We start from the raw sequence: 20,549 nt of genomic DNA on the forward strand, positions 1-20,549 counted from the left end.
TATAAACCTGTGACTTACAGCTGAAACTATTGTTATATCTTCCGACCAATCAGATTCGAGAAATGCTGTGGTAGATCGGATTTATCAGCTCATTAAACAAGGCAGAAATGGCATTTAGAACCTTCAGTGAAAGTCAAGTTCATGGGAACCAAACAAGGAATTTCATAATGCGAAAGTACAGATTCTAGACTATAATCTCACACAACTTATTTCATCTTCACTTATTGCACCTAGAAATAAGCAATACACGCATAATAACGTTAAAGTGCTATTACTATTTCCTGATCACGGTATACCCTTAGAGACAGCTGGTGCTATAGTCGTTTGAGTTTCCTGAATTGGACTGGGTTAAAGTGAACTTTACCTGCCGTGTGTCACTACTTCACACCGGGACCTTTTGTGAATAACAGCGGGTTCGATTACAGCGGGTACAGAATAACACTCGGCTCATGTTTCAGTTCAGGCTACGGTGAAACTACGGTAGTACATTACAGTAACAACTTACACTACAGCTCCTAAAATACGGAGACACGCTAATATTCACTGGATCTTTGTTAGCTATTAGTCATCATAGGTCCCAAAGTTCAGACTCTAATATCAAGGGTATTTATTATTATTATTTCTTATTATTATTGATGACTGAAAAAATGTATTGTCCTTATGATTCAATATTCTTGAAGTATCAAGAATGCCTTATTTAAGCAGACATTCTCAGGGGAAATTTTGTGAGGTCATATTTCAGTGAAATAGTAACATGTAAGCTCCTAACACAGTGTACATTGTCATCACCTTTTAAAGCAGGGGTTTTCTACTTTTCTGCAGCCTGTAAATAATAATAATAATAATAATAATAATAATAATAATAATAAATTCCATATGGATACCAACAGCATTTATTTATTTTATTAATATAAATGCCGTCCACACACATCTAGCATGAGTCTGACGTGGGCGCAGCATGCAGCGTTATTGTTTTTTTTGAGTGTGAGAACATGGCGGAAGGCAGTGACGGCGCTCGGGAGATTTTCCAACCTTCCAAGAGGACTAAATCCGAAGTGTTGTCATATTTTGGATTTGATCAAAATGCTGAGGGAAACTTAATAGAAGATAGCCCTGTCTGCAGAGCTCGCCAGAAGAAAGTCGCTGCGAAAGGGGACAACGCGTCCAATCTGCTGACTCATCTTCATGACAACCATCCATCACTTTATAGTGAATGCAAGGCAAGATAACTTTTAGCTCAATGCATGAGATGTGGAAAAGTAAATAGTTGGACACAAAATATTGAACAAATTTCTTCTCTTACTTGTAACAAACGCAAGCTTCCACGAAGAGAAAGTTCATATCGAGTGCATGGCTATGAGCCAAGACAAACGAACAATTTCAAACAAGACAGTAACAAATAAGTGTGACATTTAAGGGATAATGTACATTTATACCACTAATACACCGCTTTTCAAATAATTACGGGGACATGAAATAGTGAATCGAGATGAATGTTTTTATTGTCTTTATTATTTTATAATCCATTGCCGTCTACAAAACAAACGTCCAATACGAATACTAAAGTCCTCTGAATTCATTTTCAATACAATCGAGAACTAGAACAGAGAAGCACGATGGCACCAGTTGTATTTGTATGAAAGGACTGGGCGTGAGATATGAAAGAAGCCGGAGTTTGTATCAGTACTTTTTCTACATTTAACAATACCGTGATAGTTTTGGTAAAGATAATCGTGATATGAAATTTTCGTACCGTTATATCTCTACTAGTGACCGTAGGGATGTCACGAGAACAGATACTTCGGTACCAAGTCGGTACCGACATTCTTAAAACGTGACGGTATTCGTTTTTCTGCAGTAGCGTTTTTGAAGGTACCGAGGTTGCAATTCTTTCGGACCTGATGGGAGCAGCAAATACGCACAAGTGTTTTAGTCGGTCCACAAGTGGTGAAGAAGAAAAACGCCAACAAGCACACGGGAAAAACTACAGAAGTTTAGCTCCGCCAACTCGTTGAGAGGTAGAGAGAGGAATGCTATTTGAGAGGAAAGGTAGCTTCGGTTGTCGGTGTGCAACGGATGCCATCGTTCGTTTCAAACGAAACAAGGAAACACCTGGAATTTGGCGAAGCACCTGAAAGACAGGTCCTATATTATGTTTGTTTGAGGCAGCCAGCATTGTTGCCATGGAACCAGCTAACATTATGCTCCATGTAATGTTTGCGAGAGCCAGTTATTTGTTAACGACGCGAACACATTGCAGTGTTATAAACTACCTCCTAATGGGCCACCACGCATCGCCATTCAGCCCGTGTCCTGTCAGCTAAATGTAGCCTAATGTCATTAATAATTATTCACATGTTCATGCTTTTAATAAATCTTTCTGTCCTGCCACCATATCAGAGAATTTAAACTAATGCTTGCATTCCGAGTATAAGGGGTGTGTGTGTGTGTGCGCATGCATGCTTAGGAGTGCACCTTAGCACTTGTTATTAGCACTTAGCACTGTTTTATTAGTCATTGTCAGACAGTGTTTGATAATTAAAATATCCCTCTCACTCCCTCTCTCTTTTTTGCCAATATTAGCCAGAGGAGGATGTCCTCCAGGACTTTTTCATTTTATTTTTAATTTTTTAAACCACACCGTGGTATCGACTTTGGTATCGAGTATCGTGTACTTTTGGTGGTATTGGCAACGACTACTAGATTTTTGGTATTGTGACATCCCTAGTGACCAGCATAGGGGACATTAAACCTACCTGCCTAATATTGCATAGGTCCCCCTTGTGCCACCAAAACAGCTCTGTCCTGTTGAGGTATGGACTCCACAAGACCTCTGAAGGTGGCATCCTTCACTCCCCGTGCGCATCAATGAGCCTTAGGTGCCCGTGACCCTGTCACTGGTTCACTAGTGGTCCTTCTTTGGACCACTTTTGGTAGGTACTAACCACTGCATACCAGGAACACCCCTCAAGACCTGCCGTTTTGGACATGCTCTGACCCAGCAGTCTAGCCATCACAATTTGGCCCTTGTCCAAGTCACCCAGATCCTTGTTTGCCCATTTTTCCTGCTTCCAATACATCAACTTTGAGAACTGCAGTCTAATATAACCCACCCTTTGATAGGTACCATTGTAACAAGATAATAACGTTATGGGTGATCGGTGTATAATGACTTTAATCCAAAACGGATAGAAAAAGGGGGACAGGTCCTGCAGTGAGCAATCCCTCTGTTCAAATGTAAATCATGACACACTGATTCTTTAGTCAGCTTTAATCAGTGCCTACTGTGGAAGAACCACCATTTTCATAACACTATAGGGCCAGACCAATGAGTCAGTAACGTGTTTTATAGTCGGAGTCATATAACTCTGTAATCAGCAGTTCAGGTTTAGCATTGTGCTTACGAAGCACAAAGCTCGAACATGAACAGAAACCATGGCACGAGCTTCTTTTCTCTCAGTTAAGCAAGACGAGAAGTCTGTTCTTCTACATTCAGGAGTGTTTCTGCTGATTGTGCAGTGTCTGCACGCTGAGCTCAGGCGGCCATATTGCCAGGGCGGAAAAAGACCCACTGTCATGCTCACACACTCTCTCTCTTATCCCCTGCAACAAAAATAGAAAGTCTCTCTCACTCACCCTCTCTCTTCCAATCCACTTACTACATTGTCTCTACAGGAGAAAGCATTTTCTTTCCTTTGCACACATCTGCAAGACAATGAGTGTCTTTCTACCTTCTATAATTGAGGAAAACTGGCACAAGTTAAAAAAAGAAATAATTAAATAAAAATAAAAGATTTAAAAAATCTGGCCTCCATTCAGTCTCCCCTTCAAAGCTACTCCTCCAACACACACACACACACACACACACAAGCACAAGCTATGGTGCTTTCTGACTTGACAGGCAACATGACTGATGGGCAAGTACAGATCCCTCCTTGTCCTGATTGGCTGGATGCTGCTCCAGATCATTTGTCTTTTCTTCCTGTTTACAGCATGGGAGATCAGATATTTTATTGACAGCTGCTGGAATGTGCTGCCAAATATTACAAAAAGGTGTTCCTTTTAAAAGTGGGAACTGCGATTTTTTCCCCCATCTTCAAAACTACAAACCAGCGACGTGGTCTCGGTCCAGTTCCAAGTAAACTCTAGAGCGGTTCATTTACAATGAGAAAGTGATGTGACTCCAAATCAACTCAAGTGCAGGAAGTGAAAACAACATGACGTGCAATTTAGAATGGGAGCAGATCTTTCTGAACGTGCGAGCTGTTAAACCGAGCCAGAGGTGTCGCGCTACTGCTGGCCTCTGATCAGGGTTGTGTCTCCTTGCTTGTGCTGCTTGACTGCAGCTTTTGATCCATCTATTCTCCTCGATAGGCTAGAAAATCTTTCATTTGATGCTCGTGTAGATAATATTACTAGGATAGCCTTCTTTCATCCCAGAAATATTGCTAAGATAAGAAATATATTGTCACTACATGATGCAGAAATATTAGTTCATGCTTTCATCACCTCTAGGTTGGACTACTGTAATGCCTTACTGTCTGGATGTTCCAGTAGGAGCCTTAACAAACTCCAGCTAGTCCAGAATGCAGCTGCAAGAGTCCTTACTAGAACCAGAAGATATGACCACATCACTTCTATCTTATCAACACTGCACTGGCTCCCAGTAAAATTTCCCATTGATTATAAAGAACTGCTATTGACCTCTAAAGCACTAAACGGTCTCGCGCCACAGTACCTGAGCGAACTTTTGGTCTTTTATGATCCGCCAAGCCTACTTAGATCAAAAGGTGCAGACTATTTGTTGCTACCTCGAATAGTGAGGGCAACAGCAGGGGGAAGAGCTTTCTCTTATAAAGCCCCACAGTTATGGAACAGCCTTCCAATTAGTGTTCGGGACTCAGACACAGTCTCAGTGTTTAAGTCTAGGCTGAAAACATATGTTCACTCAAGCTTACCATGAAGAGAGTTTCTTTTACGCTAAGTACACCGTCTTATCCATTACGGGATAGTAATCATACCCAACAATCTCTCCCTCTCTTTACCTATCTCTGGATGGAGTTCTCATCAACTGGAGGATACATTCTGCTACTGAGGACGGCCCCAAGCAGTGCAGTCTGGAGATTGCCGAGGATGGTGCTGCTTGAAGTACCAAGGACGTGGTTTTGGACCTCAATTTCACATGAACAGTTGTGCTGTAGTGCTGGAACTATGGTTGCTGCTATGGCCTTACGACTGCAATTACCACACACAATTTTGCACTCAAGTCTCCTTTAGTGAACAGTGGAACCACCTGGATGATGCAACAGCAGCCATATTGCGCCAGAACACCAATGTATGTAGCCAATTCAGAGATGGGGATTATTAGGGGGCCTTGACAGAGAAAGGCCAATGGAGGAATTTCACCAGGACACCGGGGTTATACCCCTACTCTTTTATGATAAGTGTCCTGATGTTTAATGACCACAGAGAGTCAGGACCTCGGTTTAACGTCTCATCCGAAAGATGGTGCTGTTTCTACAGTATAGTGTCCACGTCACTATACTGGGGCGTTAGGCCCCACACAGACCACAGGGTGAGCGCCCCCTGCTGACCTCAGTAATATCACTTCCAGTAGCAACCTCAGATTTCCCCAGGAGGTGTCCCATCCAGGTACTGGCCAGGCTTAGCGTCAGTGGGAAACCAGGCGAGAACTGCAGGGAGAATTGTATTGAATAGTGCTGCAGGAAACTGATCCAGGTGTTCTGGATATTTGGAATGACGACGAAAAAGAGAAAATAAATGTTTGGATGCAATCCACCAAATGTTTTAGACTACTGGTATAATTTAATTATCTAATAATTTATTGACTACCAGCTCCGTGTTGTCCTTGCGCAAGTGATTTCTACATACTTGGTAAAGGTTTGTCCTTTTCGTGTTTCTGTATTTGTGACTAATAAATGTACGAGTGGGGCGGCTGTGGCTCAGGTGGTAGAGCGGGTTGTCCACTAACCGTAGGGTCGGCGGTTCGATTCCCGGCCCACATGTCTCCACATGCTAAAGTGTCCTTGGGCAAGACACTGAACCCCAAGTTGCTCTCAATTGCAAGCTAGCACCTTCTCTGCAGGCATTGGTGAGAGTGTAGTGAGTGAGTGAGTGACTGTGTTTGTGTGAGAGAGAGAGAGAGAGAATGGGTGAATTAGATACAGTGTAAAGCGCTTTGTAAAACTGCAAAGGTTTTAAAAATAAAAAATAAATTTAAAAAAAGCATAATATAAGTGCAGACCATTTACCAAACTTCCTAACCCTTTAGCATATGTGGAACCATTTTTTCCACAGTTTCATAACTACTCAGTAAAGCGGACCTGATGAAGATAACGAACGCAGAAATAAAAAGCACAGCCTGCAAAACAGAGCTCATGAGACTGTGTTTAACACACAGATTTGAGGAACATTGTTCGGAAATGTTAATTCCAGTCCTAGCAGGCCACAACGATGCAGAAATGAATAGTTTCTTCACTTTCTACATCATAAAAGGTCTTGACAATTAATCGATGAGATAAATCAGACGCATCAGAGAGAGAGAGTCTCTGATTCTGCAAGATGATGTGGTTCAGAGGATTTTATTTTAGAGAATAAACTTAATCTACAGTTCTACTGCTGATCAAACTCTAAGCACACAGGAGTGTTTGTTAAGCTTTCACAGCGCTCTAGTCCTCAGAGATCTATTTACAGACAGATTAGAGAGAAGAAACTCTCTCCTAAAGAGGCTATAATTCAATGGCAGATTAATGCGTAAACAAGCCAAGAGATTCGGTTGAAAGTAGTCTTAGCACAAAGTAGTTTTCATTAGTTGTCTCACTCATGAGGTGGACAAATTATAAAATGTATTAACTAGCCTACTGGGTAAGTTCAAGATCCAGTGTGCTACCAGGCCCCATGTTTTGGTTGCCAGGAATCTTAAATGACTCGGCTAAAAAGCAGCAGCTAAAATAAACGTAAGGATGTACAGCAAGCTGTTTAGCTACCTAAATCAAGCAGAGTTCAAGTGCAGTATGGGAAATGCATTGGTGGCTCAGGGGAGGGCTCAGTGGTTAAAGGCTCTGGGTTACTGATCAGGACAGCCGTTCAAGCCCCAAGACTGCCAAGCTACCACTGTTGGTCCCTTGGGCAAGGCCCTTAACCCTCAATTGCTCAGTTGTATAAATGAGATAAATGTAAGTGGATAAGGGCGTCTGAAAATGCCATACATGTAAATGTATGGATTCATGATGATTATCCTCTTCTAACAAAGTTTATAATGTAGCACATTGTGTTTGCACATGATAATTTAAAAAAAAAAAAGAGTCTAATAACATTTCATCTGAATTTCACTCAGATCTGTAAAGATGTACTCTTCAGACCTAGGGCAGCACCAATCCTGCTTTTTCCCATTTTTTAAAACTATGATAGATGTACCAAGCCACTCTCTCATCTCATTTCATCTGTTGGTGGCCTAATATCAGTGGGCAGAATCAGAAAATGTCTAATCGCATATTAATCGATATATTCCTACTTTGTGTCTTTACTTCATCGTGCAAATATATGCAGTCCTATCTGCACTGTCAGAAATAACGATTTGTTCTCTGAAGTACAAACAATGCATCAATAAGTCCATCTTAAGGTCCAATTATGTTTCGTTATAACATTCCTCTACAATTATGTCGAACTAAAAGGTCTAAAAAAAAATAATAATAATAAAAAAACTTGTGGCAAGAGTTTGTACCTTAAACCTCCAGCATTTATTTATTTTTTTGGCTTTGTTTTGAGAGTGCATGATGTTCAGCTTTACTGAAAAAGATTCAAAGATTCAGTTGCTCAGGACTTCCGGTTGTTCCTGCCTACTGAATTTGATTCGTTAAACTAAATGAGATTAACAGGATTACAAGTCCTCACAGTGCCGACTTCTGAAGTCGTTATCCAAATACCAGGCAGACTTAAGAGTACAACATGAACAAGTTTTTATCAGCTAGACCCTGGACAGCATACTGTACAAACGGCTTGGCTCAGTCAGAACCGGCTGATTCGAATCGAACCACTACTGATTCGCTGGAGCTGAACGAATGGTTGAACTGAAATATTACTGTCTGATGAAAACTTAAGGTCGATGAAGGCAACAACAAATGTGATGCAATCCGACATCCAGCGACACACTAGTCAGCATCACGACTCTTTTAAAAGGCGCCTACACGGAGCACTGGACCGAATAATCGGGCGATTAATCGCGTTTAGGGGCTGCGTCGTGCATTTCTTACCTCCGGTATTTTCGCCTCATGGCTCTCTCCGTCTCTGTGCTCCTGTCTCCGTCGTCTGTCAGATCCGTCCCCCGGTTCTGCAGCGTGAGGGAGCTTTCATGCTCTTCGAGGGGAGAGTTATTCCGCCTTCGCATCGCTGAAACGCCAGGAACTGAGCAGATGCGGAAAAGAGAATATGACATGCGATTAAACGATACGAGTTGTTGGAAAAGATGAAGCAGCCTGATCCAGTCCGTTTTCTCTCTTAATAAAGAAGACAGGTGGCGATTCTGACCCGGAGCTTCACCCAAAAGTCCGACAGCGCAAACGTTTCCTTTCCTCCTCTGTGTTTCTTCAGCACTTCTACATTGTTTTCAGAAAGTGAGATATCTGCAGAGAGCAGCTGATCAATGCAACCTTTCCCCGTAGGTTTTACCGGGCAGCCAATCAACGACGCGCAACCTTTCGCCCACGCTTCCAGAACAACCAATAGGAGACAGGCAACCTTTCCCCCAGGTTCCCGCAACAGCCAATCAGAGACGACCTGCGGCAGCCATCTTGGCAATGGTAACTTAGCAGCGTGATCTTGCGAACCCACTCGTTTTGTGGCAAACCACACCTCCTGCGCTGTGATTCTATATGCGATATGAATACAGGTGGGAAAAAACTTATAGGTAAATCAGACGGAATGTGTTTTGAACTATTTCCGGATTTGGTTTAAAATTTCGTTAACATGTTTAGCAGTTTAATTTGTCGTTTTAATTGATGCTAGGCAGCTAACGACGCACATTTATTGCTATACAACAACATTACTTTATACAGTTAGCGAACATTCTTAACATCCAAGTGCCACCTTAAGTGCTTTAGTGAATAGTCACCGAGCCTTAACTGAATAAATGAAATATTATTCATATTTAGCGACAAGTTCTCCCCCGTTTAATTAAAAACTATTAGCTAACTAACGTTATCTTATATCTAATTCATAGGTTCTCTGTTATCTTTATCTGATAGAATAACTACGACCGGTTTAGTATGACGTTTCGTTTAATATATTTATATATCTTATTTTATAACGCTTAAAGAGAATATAAGTGTCACAGAGAAACGAACAAACCTGGTGCTCATTTTGTTTCGACTTCATGGGACCTTTTAAAATCCTGTCCAACAAGTTGTTCCACAGTTTCTTTTCCCATGACAGTTTCTGTCACTAACGCGGTCCTGAGGCAGGTTTTACTGAGCAGGTGCTGAATATCAAACGGCTTCCGTCTCACTACACTAGTGCCCTACATAGGGAGCGACGTAATGGTTTGTCTACCCTATCTAGTGCACTGTGCATAAAGCAGTACGTTGTTTGGGATTCAAACACTTTTTCAAACACTTCAATGTTACAACGTGCCCCCCCCAACAGCTGTGATAAAACGAAATTTTACCTCGAAATATCTCAATATCCAGCCTTTCCCCCCCAAAATCTCTGCTGGGCTATAATCAACATATTCATTAGTAAATCAAATGTACCATGTTAAACTTAGTTAGATCTTTTATTGCATGAGTATGTATATTGTTGTGCTGGGCATAATTTATTTATTTATTTATTTATTTATTAAAAACATAACAAAAATATAAACACAGCAGATATTGTATTACTTGTAGCTACAGTGTATGATTATTTGATTCATTGTATTGCTGTGCTGTTTTACAGGCACTAGAGGGCAGCATTTAACCTTTTTGCGTTGTAACACATTAAACTACACTTTTGCACTAGAGTGTACCCCTGCTGAAAAAAAACAATAGAAACCATTACAGAAATTCTAATGGTTTCTACTACAATTACCATTACAAACCATCAGCTGTTAACCATTAAAACTATTACCAAATGTTTTCCATTACGTAGTAGGACGTATTATGAACATAGGTCATTAATGGTATACTAGACATAATATACCACCAATAGAAGGCAACAAATTACCAGTAGAGACCCACAGGGAGCATTACAGTTTCCATTAAAACCAATAAAATTCCTATTATAACCATTAAAACCATTACAAATTCTATGAGGGTTTCTATTGTTTTGGGGTTTTTTTTGTTCCAGCAAGAACTAGATAAGTCTTGCTGAAACAAATACAGATGATAATAATTTAGGTTTACAGTTTATTTAAGAAATAAAGAACCATTTGTGAATCCAACATTTCCTCTCATCATATTTGTATATTCGTCACATGAAGAGTTGGAGCAACACTGGAAAATGTCAAATGTGTGTGCACCTAATGTGGTTTCTACAGTTCCACAGTTTCTACTGGTGATGTCAAAAATGCTGAAGACAGCTGGTTTATTTCCCCTATGGGGGATCAATAAAGGTACATGTTATCTTATCTTAGTTTATTTCGGGATTTCCTGACCTTAAGCAATGAATCAGCATGTTTCTGCTAAGGCTTGAATAAGCAGCAGGGCAACAGGTTTCAGACATTTCAACATTGCGTATTTGTCCTACAAAATGGTGTCTCTTGCTGGGATGGCTTCTGGCAAGCGAATGAATATTACACCACAGCGCTGTTGTCTCCGTTCTTGGTTCTGATTGGTCAGAAGTTGTTGATTAATTTTCTGTGACAGAAGTTCTGACAATGGTTTTAGCTGCAAGGTGGTATTTAGCCAGGAAAATCAGTCAAGTTTTCTGTGAGGTCATGTTTAATTATTATTTTGTATTTTTTTATGGAAGGAGTCTCCAGTGTCAGAGCTTTGTAACAACTCTAAGTTTAAGTTTTCTGCCATGGGAAAGTCTTCAGGACAGAGAAGTTTGTGCTTTGCAGTTTCCCTGTAACGGGACAAGCTGGATTTTTCATCTTCTTAAGTTCAACAGAGTAAACAGTGAGGCTGGTGAGATAACGGCTATTTACAGCTGCTATAATGTAAAAGTGATGACAGGAACTTTTTTGGGAATGTTCTACAAACTTAACTGTAATGATAAACAGAAATGATAATTGTTGGTAATTAAATGTGGTGGGAAAGTAAAGAACTTTAGGGTGGTGAAGGGTTGGTGGTAATGCGAGTCAGGGAAAACCAGGCAACAATTTATTAATGATATATTGGCAGATTTTCAGAGTATTTGGGGTTTAATTGCACAATAAAGTATTAAAGATAGCTAAAAAGCCAAGTCTACACTTTTACCCTTATGAATACACATGAATAGGCAAATTATCAGTAAATGTGCTGATCGTATATGTTATATATTAGCATCTAGGGTTTCTTTTAGACTGCCTCAACAAACTATAAGATCTTTCGTACTGTGTTCATAACAGGTATCGATGATAATGATAAATAACGTATGCACGGTAGGCTGATTGGCATGTCCAAAGTGTCCGTAGTGTATGAATGGGTGTGTGAATGTGTATGTGATTGTGCCCTGTGATGGACTGGCACCCTGTCCAGCGTGTACCTCGGCTTGTGCCCCATCCTCCCTGGGATAGGCTCCAGGTTCCCCACGACCCTAAAAGGATAAGCGGTATAGAAGATGGATGGATGGAGGATGGATTAAACATATTGCAATTCGTAGGAGGCTCGGTGGCTTAGTAGTTACTATGTTTGCATCACACCTCGGGGTTGGGGGTTTGAATCCCACCTCCGCCTTGCGTGCACTGAATTTTGCACGTGCTTCGCCGGTTTCCTCCAGGTACTCTGGTTTCCTCCCTCCAGTCGAAATGCATTAGTTGTAGGCTGGTTGGCATCTCTAAACTGTCTGTAGTGTGTGACTGTGTGTGCGATTGTGCCCTGTGAAGGGTTGGCACCCGTCCAGGATGTTCCCCCTACTTTGTAGGATAAGCAGTAGAGAAAATGTAAAAACAGAAATCTGTTTTGAAGTCTTAAACAACAATTTTGTTATTCTGTAATTGCAGTGTCAACCCAATTTAGGATTTGAATGCTAATCGTAAGACTGGATATTTTGAATCCAAAAATTCTGCGGTTTCACTCGCTTTCAGCGACTTTCTCTGATACAGCACTTAAACTGAGAATGCATCATCCGTGTTCAATGCCGATTCTCTCCTCTCCTTTCCCCGCTGACAGCTGGCATTGTACGAGCGTGACGTGTTTCCTTCTGTTTCCCTGACAGGCGTGGTGCTGGCTTTTGTGTCGACACCAGTCCGCACTCATTTACATATTAAGATTATGCCACTAGGCGTCATATCTCGGCCCAAAGTGCAAGCCCTGCCTAATGTGTCACGCGCATGAGTGTCATTTCAAAAGACTCCATGCACACGCACGTGTGTGAGCTCTCTCATTATTCTGTCCCTGCTCTATGAAGTGCTGATTGCCCGTTCTTTGTTTTCATGTTCATTTAATCGAACACCCACCCTGTAATCAACGCAGCGGAAATAAGACGTTGAAAAGACGTGCTGGCATTTTCGCGCCGATGCTAACGCGAGTGCATTTGTGCTCGCAGTGACTTTCTGCTCATCCCAACCATCAGCGCTCACAATATCCATCAGAGCAGTAAACCACAAGCGTTTTATAGCATTAAAAACGGAATTAAAATACATGGCATGCAGGGAGGAGGGCCATCATCAGAGCTGATCAGTCATCCCTCTCTCGTTCTCTCTTTCACAGCTCCCTAATTTCAGTAATTAGAGCGGTCAGTTCATGCTTGACAACGTCTCATTGCAGAGTCCTTTAAGCTTCCAAAGACATCCGTGAAAACAAACCCGAGGACACAGCATGGAACCGCCACGCTGAAACCAGAGACACTGAAGCTCCGTTCAACGCACTATTACTTTTAATGGAATGTAATAAGGTGTGTAGCATTGCGCTACATTTTATGTCCAACAACAAACACTCTCAAACAAAGCATTGATTCATTTCCTCATTAACTTCTTTTTACAACTTGAAAGTTCTTATTGACCACACATTAGTAACAGATTCAATTCTGTCCCATTTGCTATAACGTCTTCAAATTTTCCCACCCAAATGCCATTTTACAGTCCTATGTGATGAAAAAAAAAAGAAAGAAGCTAATTTCTGAGTGAACTGTCGTAATCCGTCTTGTTTATACAGTGGAAGGTGACTAAGATCAATCCGTCAACCCTGACTACAGCCACTTGTAGCAACAGAGCACATACCTTTTTTCGATTCAAGTCAGTTTTCAATTTGGTTTTATTTGTATAGTGCTTTTAACAACGGACATCGACTACGTTTACATGGACAGCAGTAATCTCATTATTGACCTTACTCTGAATAAGACAATATTCTGATTAAGGTGTTTACATGAGTCGCTTTTAGAATATTCCTTTCACGTTCCCGTTTTACATGTTGTAGAACATAATTAGATTAACAGCACACGTCATTACGTCACCGCGCCACGCCGTCCGACGTCCCTCCAGAATTTCACATATCGACATCGGTCTTCGTTATGGAACCGTATACAGTTTTGTGTGTTTTTATTTAATTTTTTTTACGAACGCTTCAAGTGCGGTTAATTATTTGTCGTGCTGTACGTGCTAATAGACGACTGCTTGAAGCCGTGGGCTGCGTCCCAAACCGCGTACTTACCTTCTATATAGTATCCGAGATACATGTATTTCTCCTACTACAGGCCTATAGTAGGTAAGTAAGCGGTTTGGAACGAAGCCGTGCTCTCTTGTTTGCCGTAAAACGGTTGAGCGCTGCCGTGTGTGATCATGTACTGTCTCTAAATGCGGTGACAACTCTCACACGACGTTAATAATGTGATTAAGGTGTTCACATGTCTGTAATACACGTCCATAATGCGACTAAAACAGGAATACTCCACACGTCTTAATTCTATTTGTGTTTATTCGAGTATGACTTTAATCAGATTAAGGTAATTAAAAATTGCTGTTTACATGCTAGTTTATTAATCAGAGTATCGTCTTAATCGGGTTAATATTGGATTATTGTTGCCCATGTAAACGTATTGACTGTCACAAAGCAGCTTTCCAGAAATGTATACGTTACAGATATACATGTCTTCCTAATGAACAAGCCAGAGGTGAGGGCGGGAATGGAAAACTCCCTGGGACGAAATGATGAAGAAACCTTGAGAGGAACCAGACTCTAAAGGGACACCGGATACTGCAATTATAAATAATTCCCTTCTATAACTGTGTGCTATATAGTCAAAAAGTGCAACTGTGTAACCAGGAAATTCCTTATAGTTTTAACGTGAAGTCGATTTTGTTGGAGTTATCAACTGTTCACTGATGGAGACTTGAGTGCAAATCTTGAGTGTTCGTGGCAATTTGCAGTCCTAAAGCTATCATAGCAATTGTACTTCTAAGCCATCGTAGCAAAACTGTTCTTATCAACTCCAGTCCAAAGCCATCTTCATGGTTTCTAAGTCTATCTGTCCATGTGGAGCCATGCTTAGCAGCAGTGAGTGGTTTTCAAGTAGTGAGAACACCAACCAGAAGTAGGGCATCATGATGGATCAGGCAGGTCTGGGGAGCAGAAGGGGTCAGGATCACTGGTATCTCAGAAGTAGCAAGTAGCATGTGTAGCTTGACCGAGAGCGAGAGAGAAAAACACCCCTGGGTTGTTTTTTTTTTTTTTTTTTTTTTTTTAATTATACACTTGCAAAGGGAAAATTAGATATTGACAAAGTGACGTATTAAAATATTTTTTTGCCACTTCCTCACTTCACTCATTATTATCTTAGTCACTTTACACTGTATAAAATGCCTCAAAAGAAGCTTTCTGGGGAAATGAATTTGACAATTTGAATTTGTCTGGTCAACCTGAACATTGTGACTGCTGAATTTTCGCTGCAGTCTTTTAGAGAACAGATGGAGCTGAAAACTTCATTGGAAAACCTCACCGTTAATCACCCACAGCAGCCGTTTTTGGATTTTTTTGTGATTCAGTCTTAATGGCATAGGAGTCCTTTGGACTATCTGTAACGTTCTAGGTTTAGGAGCTGCTTCTAGTGCTCTGGGAATCATTTTTAATCCTATTTTTGGGGGAAAATAGGACTATTGATATTAGGATTAACATGCCTATTTATTAAAGGGTTTCTTCTAAATTGGCCAGTTAGGTGCTACCTTCTTTATGAATGAGGTAGAAGTAGGCTGGGGATCTGCAGGATCTGCAGCATTAATTTAACTAAAAACAGCGTTTTTAAGTTAGATTTCCAGCAGACGATTCATTCTTAAACACATAACACAGCAGCAAGCAGGAGTCAAGAGGTAAATCTTTATTACTCACTCTAATATGAACCCGTTCTAGCTGTACACTGGTGTTCCATTCTGTCGGTGAAATGGAAATTGACTTATCGGACGTTTTCAATCGGTATAAACAAATGAATTATTTTATAGCTGCAAGTCTGTTATAAGATGAGTCAGGATGCTGTTGGGTTTCTGTGTGTAGAGTATCGTGACTCTGTATTTATCTGAGGGGAGGGGGTGTGAGCCCCCGGCTGGGCAAACAGTTCACACCTCTCCACAATAACACTGGTACAGAGATAAATCAGACAGCACAACTAAAGCTTTTTTGATAGTAAAAACACTGTTTATAACTGCCACAATAAAATTATAACTTTGAAACCTAGTAGTCTACGTAAGGAAAGAAATACTTATGAAAAACTGCAATTCATATGAGCCATAAACCACTACTGTGGAGTATGACATCACAAATAAATGCAGTGCTGAACACGGGCACTCCCCTCTGGTAAAAAGAGTTAACTAAGGTATTCGGTGACTAGACAATATTTATGAAACATGATGTACTAATGTAAAACATGCTAATAAGCTACAGCACATAATAAGATAGCCAGATATCTGTCTAAATTGTTTCATACCAATAAAAACCTTAAAGATGTTAAAATGCATCTATTACGGTTTTGAAACGTGCCTAATTTTGTTTTAAAGGTCTCATACAATAGATTTACATGCATCCGAGGTCAAAAAACACTTTAACGTGCTCGTAATTTAAACCGCAGCACTACCTTTTCCCCCTAGTGTCACATACGACTCGTTCAATGAGCCGTTCTAAAAGATTCATTCTAAACTCCTCCTTTCAGAGCGCATACTCTGCTCTGATTGGTCAGAAGTCCCAGTCTGTCGTGATTGGTCTACCGCTGTCGGCGAGCAGCCGATGAAGACCAGAGCCGAGGGTTTTTGTTACAAACCTACGTTTGTACAGGTTAGTACAGGAAGTAAAGTCTGGAATCACTAACGAGTCGTTTCAGCTGTTCAGAATCGGTTCCTTCTTTTGGGAGTCAATACTTCAGTTTGTCGTGCGCTTTGATTTTTGAAACCTTGCAGACTTTTTATATTCACAAACAGCTCTATAACACACTACATGAAAGGTGATATTTGATAATAGGTACCATAATGAACCATAAAAAAAAACTATAATAGGTGCACTTTAAATAACTGTAGCGTAAAGTATTGTGCCTGGTACAGTCATAGGGCTTAGTCATGTGGCATGACACCACTGTATGGGCTTTAATTCAGAGCTGCTGCTGTTTTTAGCTCTGGAACCTTCTTCCAGAAACTACATCAATCTGGGATTCTGAACAAGGTGAGTGTGTGAAGACGGTATGTCTTTTCTTACTTGTTCGCTACATTAGCCTCGTAGCTACAGTACAGTACTAAAGCACACTTCAATCACCAAATATATCCTGGCCGATCAGCTACATTAAAGGTACGGTGTGAATTGTGCTAATTAAATTTCTGTCCAAATTACTGCTTTAAGCAGTTTGGCCTACTGTTAAAAAGGGAAAACTGACTCATTTCAGGATTAGTTAATAAAGCTGTGAGTGTGTTAAGCGCCTACTCGGGCAGGCCATGATGCTATTAGTGGACAGAGTTGTGTGTGGGCAGAGCCACTTGCTGTTGCATAGCAACAAGACCCAGTTGCTGTTGATGTGGTGATCTCATCTCTCTTGTCTTGCATAGCCCCCCCCCCCCCCCACATACACACACACACACACCTCTAAACCACGCTGAACCGAGCATACACACACAGCCAACGCTGTCCTGTTTGGAGGTCGAGTGGTCCTCCACTGTGTCCTCTGTTAAAATAACAGAGCCGCCTGCATCGATTGTGTAAATTGAATCGTCCCGCTGGAGCCTTGAGCAAGGGTGCTTCACTTTGATGCTAATTACTGCACACATTCAAGCGTTTCATTAGCACAGAGAGAACCGAGATGAGTCGGCGAACAAAGTATTTTCATCGTTCACAAGCAGAAAGTTATGTTGTGTTATTACACATACTGATAAAACGACCAGCAGCTTGGAGGTTATTGTATTTTGAGGTTTTTAAAGGCGTTTTTAAAGGGTAGTGTGATGGAGAAAATCCCCAGACTGATTAACTCTTCTGTTCTGTTTATTACTAAAGCACAGGATCGTTTTTACTGACGCCAAAAAAAAAAGAGACCTGTTTTGGGGGTGCCTGTGTTCAGCATTGAATTTATTTGTGATGTCATGCTCAGTAGTGGTTTATGGCTCATATGAATTGCAGATTTTCATAAGTATTTCTTTCCTTACGTAGACCACTAGGTTTTAAAGTTATAATTTTATTGTGGCAGTTATAAACAGTGTTTTACTATCAAAAAAGCTTTAGTTGTGCTGTCTGATTTATCTCTGTACCAGTGTTATTGTGGAGAGGTGTGAACTGTTTGCCCAGCAGGGGGCTCACACCCCCTCCCCTCAGATAAATACAGAGTCACGATACTCTACACACAGAAACCCAACAGCATCCTGACTCATCTTATAACAGACTTGTGACTATAAAAGAATTCATTTGTTTATACCGATTGAAAACGTCCGATAAGTCGATTTCCGTTCCACAGGCAGAATGGAACATACTGCTACGTACAGAATGTACTGCTAGAAAGTGGAGTAGGGTTGTATAATATGTCGTTTGTTGACTGATTTCCTGCAATAAGCAGTTTTTATTTTGTCCTGTAGGTGTTCTGACCTCTCTGAGGTCCCCCATAAATTGTCTGAGTGTTTTGAGAAACTGTGGCATTGCCATCATGACTAATTCAATACAGGTCAGTCTTTAACTGTGGTAAGGATGTTTTAGATGTCTCATTAATTAAAACACCTTTTTCAACTCATCAGCTTGTTAGTGTGTTAGGGAGACATCTAAAACATTCCGGGAGCAGGGCCTGAGGACTGGGGTTGAGAAACACCGGATCAGTTTGTAATGTTTAGAGCCCCCTGCTGCTTGCATGGTGTATTGTAGTGAAAACATTCAAAACCTTAACTGTCCTCCAACCCCCTCTGTAGAAGAAGCCTGAAACAAAGATAATGAATCTCAGAATGAGATTTAAACATACACTAACAAACTACATAAAACCGGGAGCTGATCACTGGAACCAAAAACTATGGATATTGTGCTGCATCAAAATCACTTAATCACTTCATTTATTAAAGCCAGTACTTACCAGTAACCAGTAATTCCACCTTAAGCAATCACAAAATATAATATAAATAAATATAATTATTACAGGTTTATTAAGAATTTAAAACACAACAAACTGCACATTTAATTCACAAAATATATATATATATATATATATATATATATATATATATATATATATATATATATATATATATATATATATATATACTCTGCTCTCATGGATATCAAACAATTGCAAACAAAACACAGGTTTATCAAAAAAATATTTATCTTTGTTAAATATAGGTGTGGAACAAATATTGGCACTCTTTCAGTCAATACTTTGTGCTACCTCCCTTTGCCATGATAACAGCTCTGAGTCTTCTCCTACAATGCCTGATGAGGTTGGAGAATACATGGCGAGGGATCTGAGAGCGTTCCTCCATACAGAATCTCTCCAGATCCTTCACATTTCGAGGTCCACGCTGGTGGACTCTCCTCTTCAGTTCACCCCACAGCTTTTCTATCGGGTTCAGGTCAGGGGACCTTGATTTTGTGGTCATTAAACCATTTTTGTGTTGATTTTGATGTTTTGGATCATTGTCCTGATCCAACCACGGCCCATTTTCAGCTTTCTGGCAGATGCAGTCAGGTTTTCATTTAATATCTGTTGATATTTGATAGAGTCCATGATGCCATGTATCCTAACAAAATATCCAGGTCCTCTGGCAGAAAAACAGCCCCAAAACATTAAAGATCCACCACCATATTTAACCGTGGGCATGATAATGATAACGAGTCTTTATTGGTCACATATACATATGCACAGTGAAATTCTTTTCTTCGCATATCCCGGCATGTTAGGAAGTTGGGGTCGGAGTGCAGGGTCGGCCATGATACAGCGCCCCTGGAGCAGAGAGCGTTAAGGGCCTTGCTCAAGGGCCCAACAGTGGCAGCTTGGCAGTGCTGGGGCTTGAACCCCACGACCCAGAGCCTTAACCGTCAAAGGTACTTGAGGTACTTTTCCATATGGCTACCTCTCTGTGTGTGCCAAAACCACCTCTGGTGTTTATTACCAAAAAGCTCTATTTTGGTTTCATAACTAAAATAGAACCCGACCGTAGAACCCGATCCCCTTTGAAGATCCAGTAGTGTCTGGCAAACTGAAGACGCTCGAGTTTGTTTTTGGATAAGAGTAGAGGCTTTTATCTTGAAACCCTTCCAAACAACTTGTGGTGATGTAGGTGACTTCGGATTGTAGTTTTGGAGACTTTCTGACCCCAAGACACAACTAACTTCTGCAATTCTCCAGCTGTGATCCTTGGAGATTTTTCGGCCACTCGAACCGTCCTCTTCACGGTGCGTTGAGACGATATAGACACACGTCCAATTCCAGATTGATTCATAACATTTCCAGTTGACTGGAACTTCTTAATTATTGCCCTGATGATGGAAATGGGCATTTTCAATACTTCTGCTATTTTCTTATAGACACTTCCCATTTTGTGAAGCTAAACAAGCTTTTGCTGCACATCACAGCTATAATCCTTGTTCTTACCCATTGTTATGAATGACTAATGGAATTTGGCCTATGTGTTGCCTCATATTTATACCCCTGTGAAACAGGAAGTCATGGTTGAAAAATTTCATGTTCCTGGTCACCCAGGTGTACTAATAAAATGTCAAATATATATATATATATATATATATATGTCTAGTAATGCAAGTTGTAAAATTTATTTTAACCCCTAAAGCTCAGCTTATTGTTCAGTCATTTATTCTATAGTGTGTTTAAGGAGAGTTAAGTGGGTTAAATTCTCAACAAAATTTCATTCTCTTAGTATTTGGTTTGTCCTCCTTTTGCTTTACTGGTACAATTAAGCTGGCGTGGATTCCACAAAATAAATAAATAAATAAATAGATAGATAGATAGATAGATAA

At 40.6% G+C, this 20,549-nt stretch overlaps 1 protein-coding gene across 3 annotated transcripts in view; it reads right to left on the minus strand.

Moving 5' to 3' along the window:
- The window catches only part of abhd12 (abhydrolase domain containing 12, lysophospholipase), a 29,664-nt gene extending 20,225 nt beyond the window's left edge, over window positions 1-9,439 (minus strand). The window contains exons 1-2 of one of the 3 annotated variants that reach the window (XM_053632092.1): window positions 9,367-9,439; window positions 8,274-8,424 (exon numbers count right to left, since the gene is read on the minus strand). In XM_053632092.1, the coding sequence (XP_053488067.1) occupies window positions 8,274-8,407 (134 nt within the window). In that variant the 5' untranslated portion in view covers window positions 8,408-8,424; window positions 9,367-9,439. Of the gene's footprint in view, window positions 1-8,273; window positions 9,347-9,366 lie in introns of those variants that run through there. The other 2 variants (XM_053632093.1, XM_053632090.1) reach the window with 2 other exon arrangements.
- Between the last annotated feature and the right edge of the window lie 11,110 nt (window positions 9,440-20,549).

The sequence above is a fragment of the Ictalurus furcatus genome, chromosome 9 (genome assembly GCF_023375685.1).
Source record: "Ictalurus furcatus strain D&B chromosome 9, Billie_1.0, whole genome shotgun sequence".
Taxonomy (NCBI): domain Eukaryota; kingdom Metazoa; phylum Chordata; class Actinopteri; order Siluriformes; family Ictaluridae; genus Ictalurus; species Ictalurus furcatus.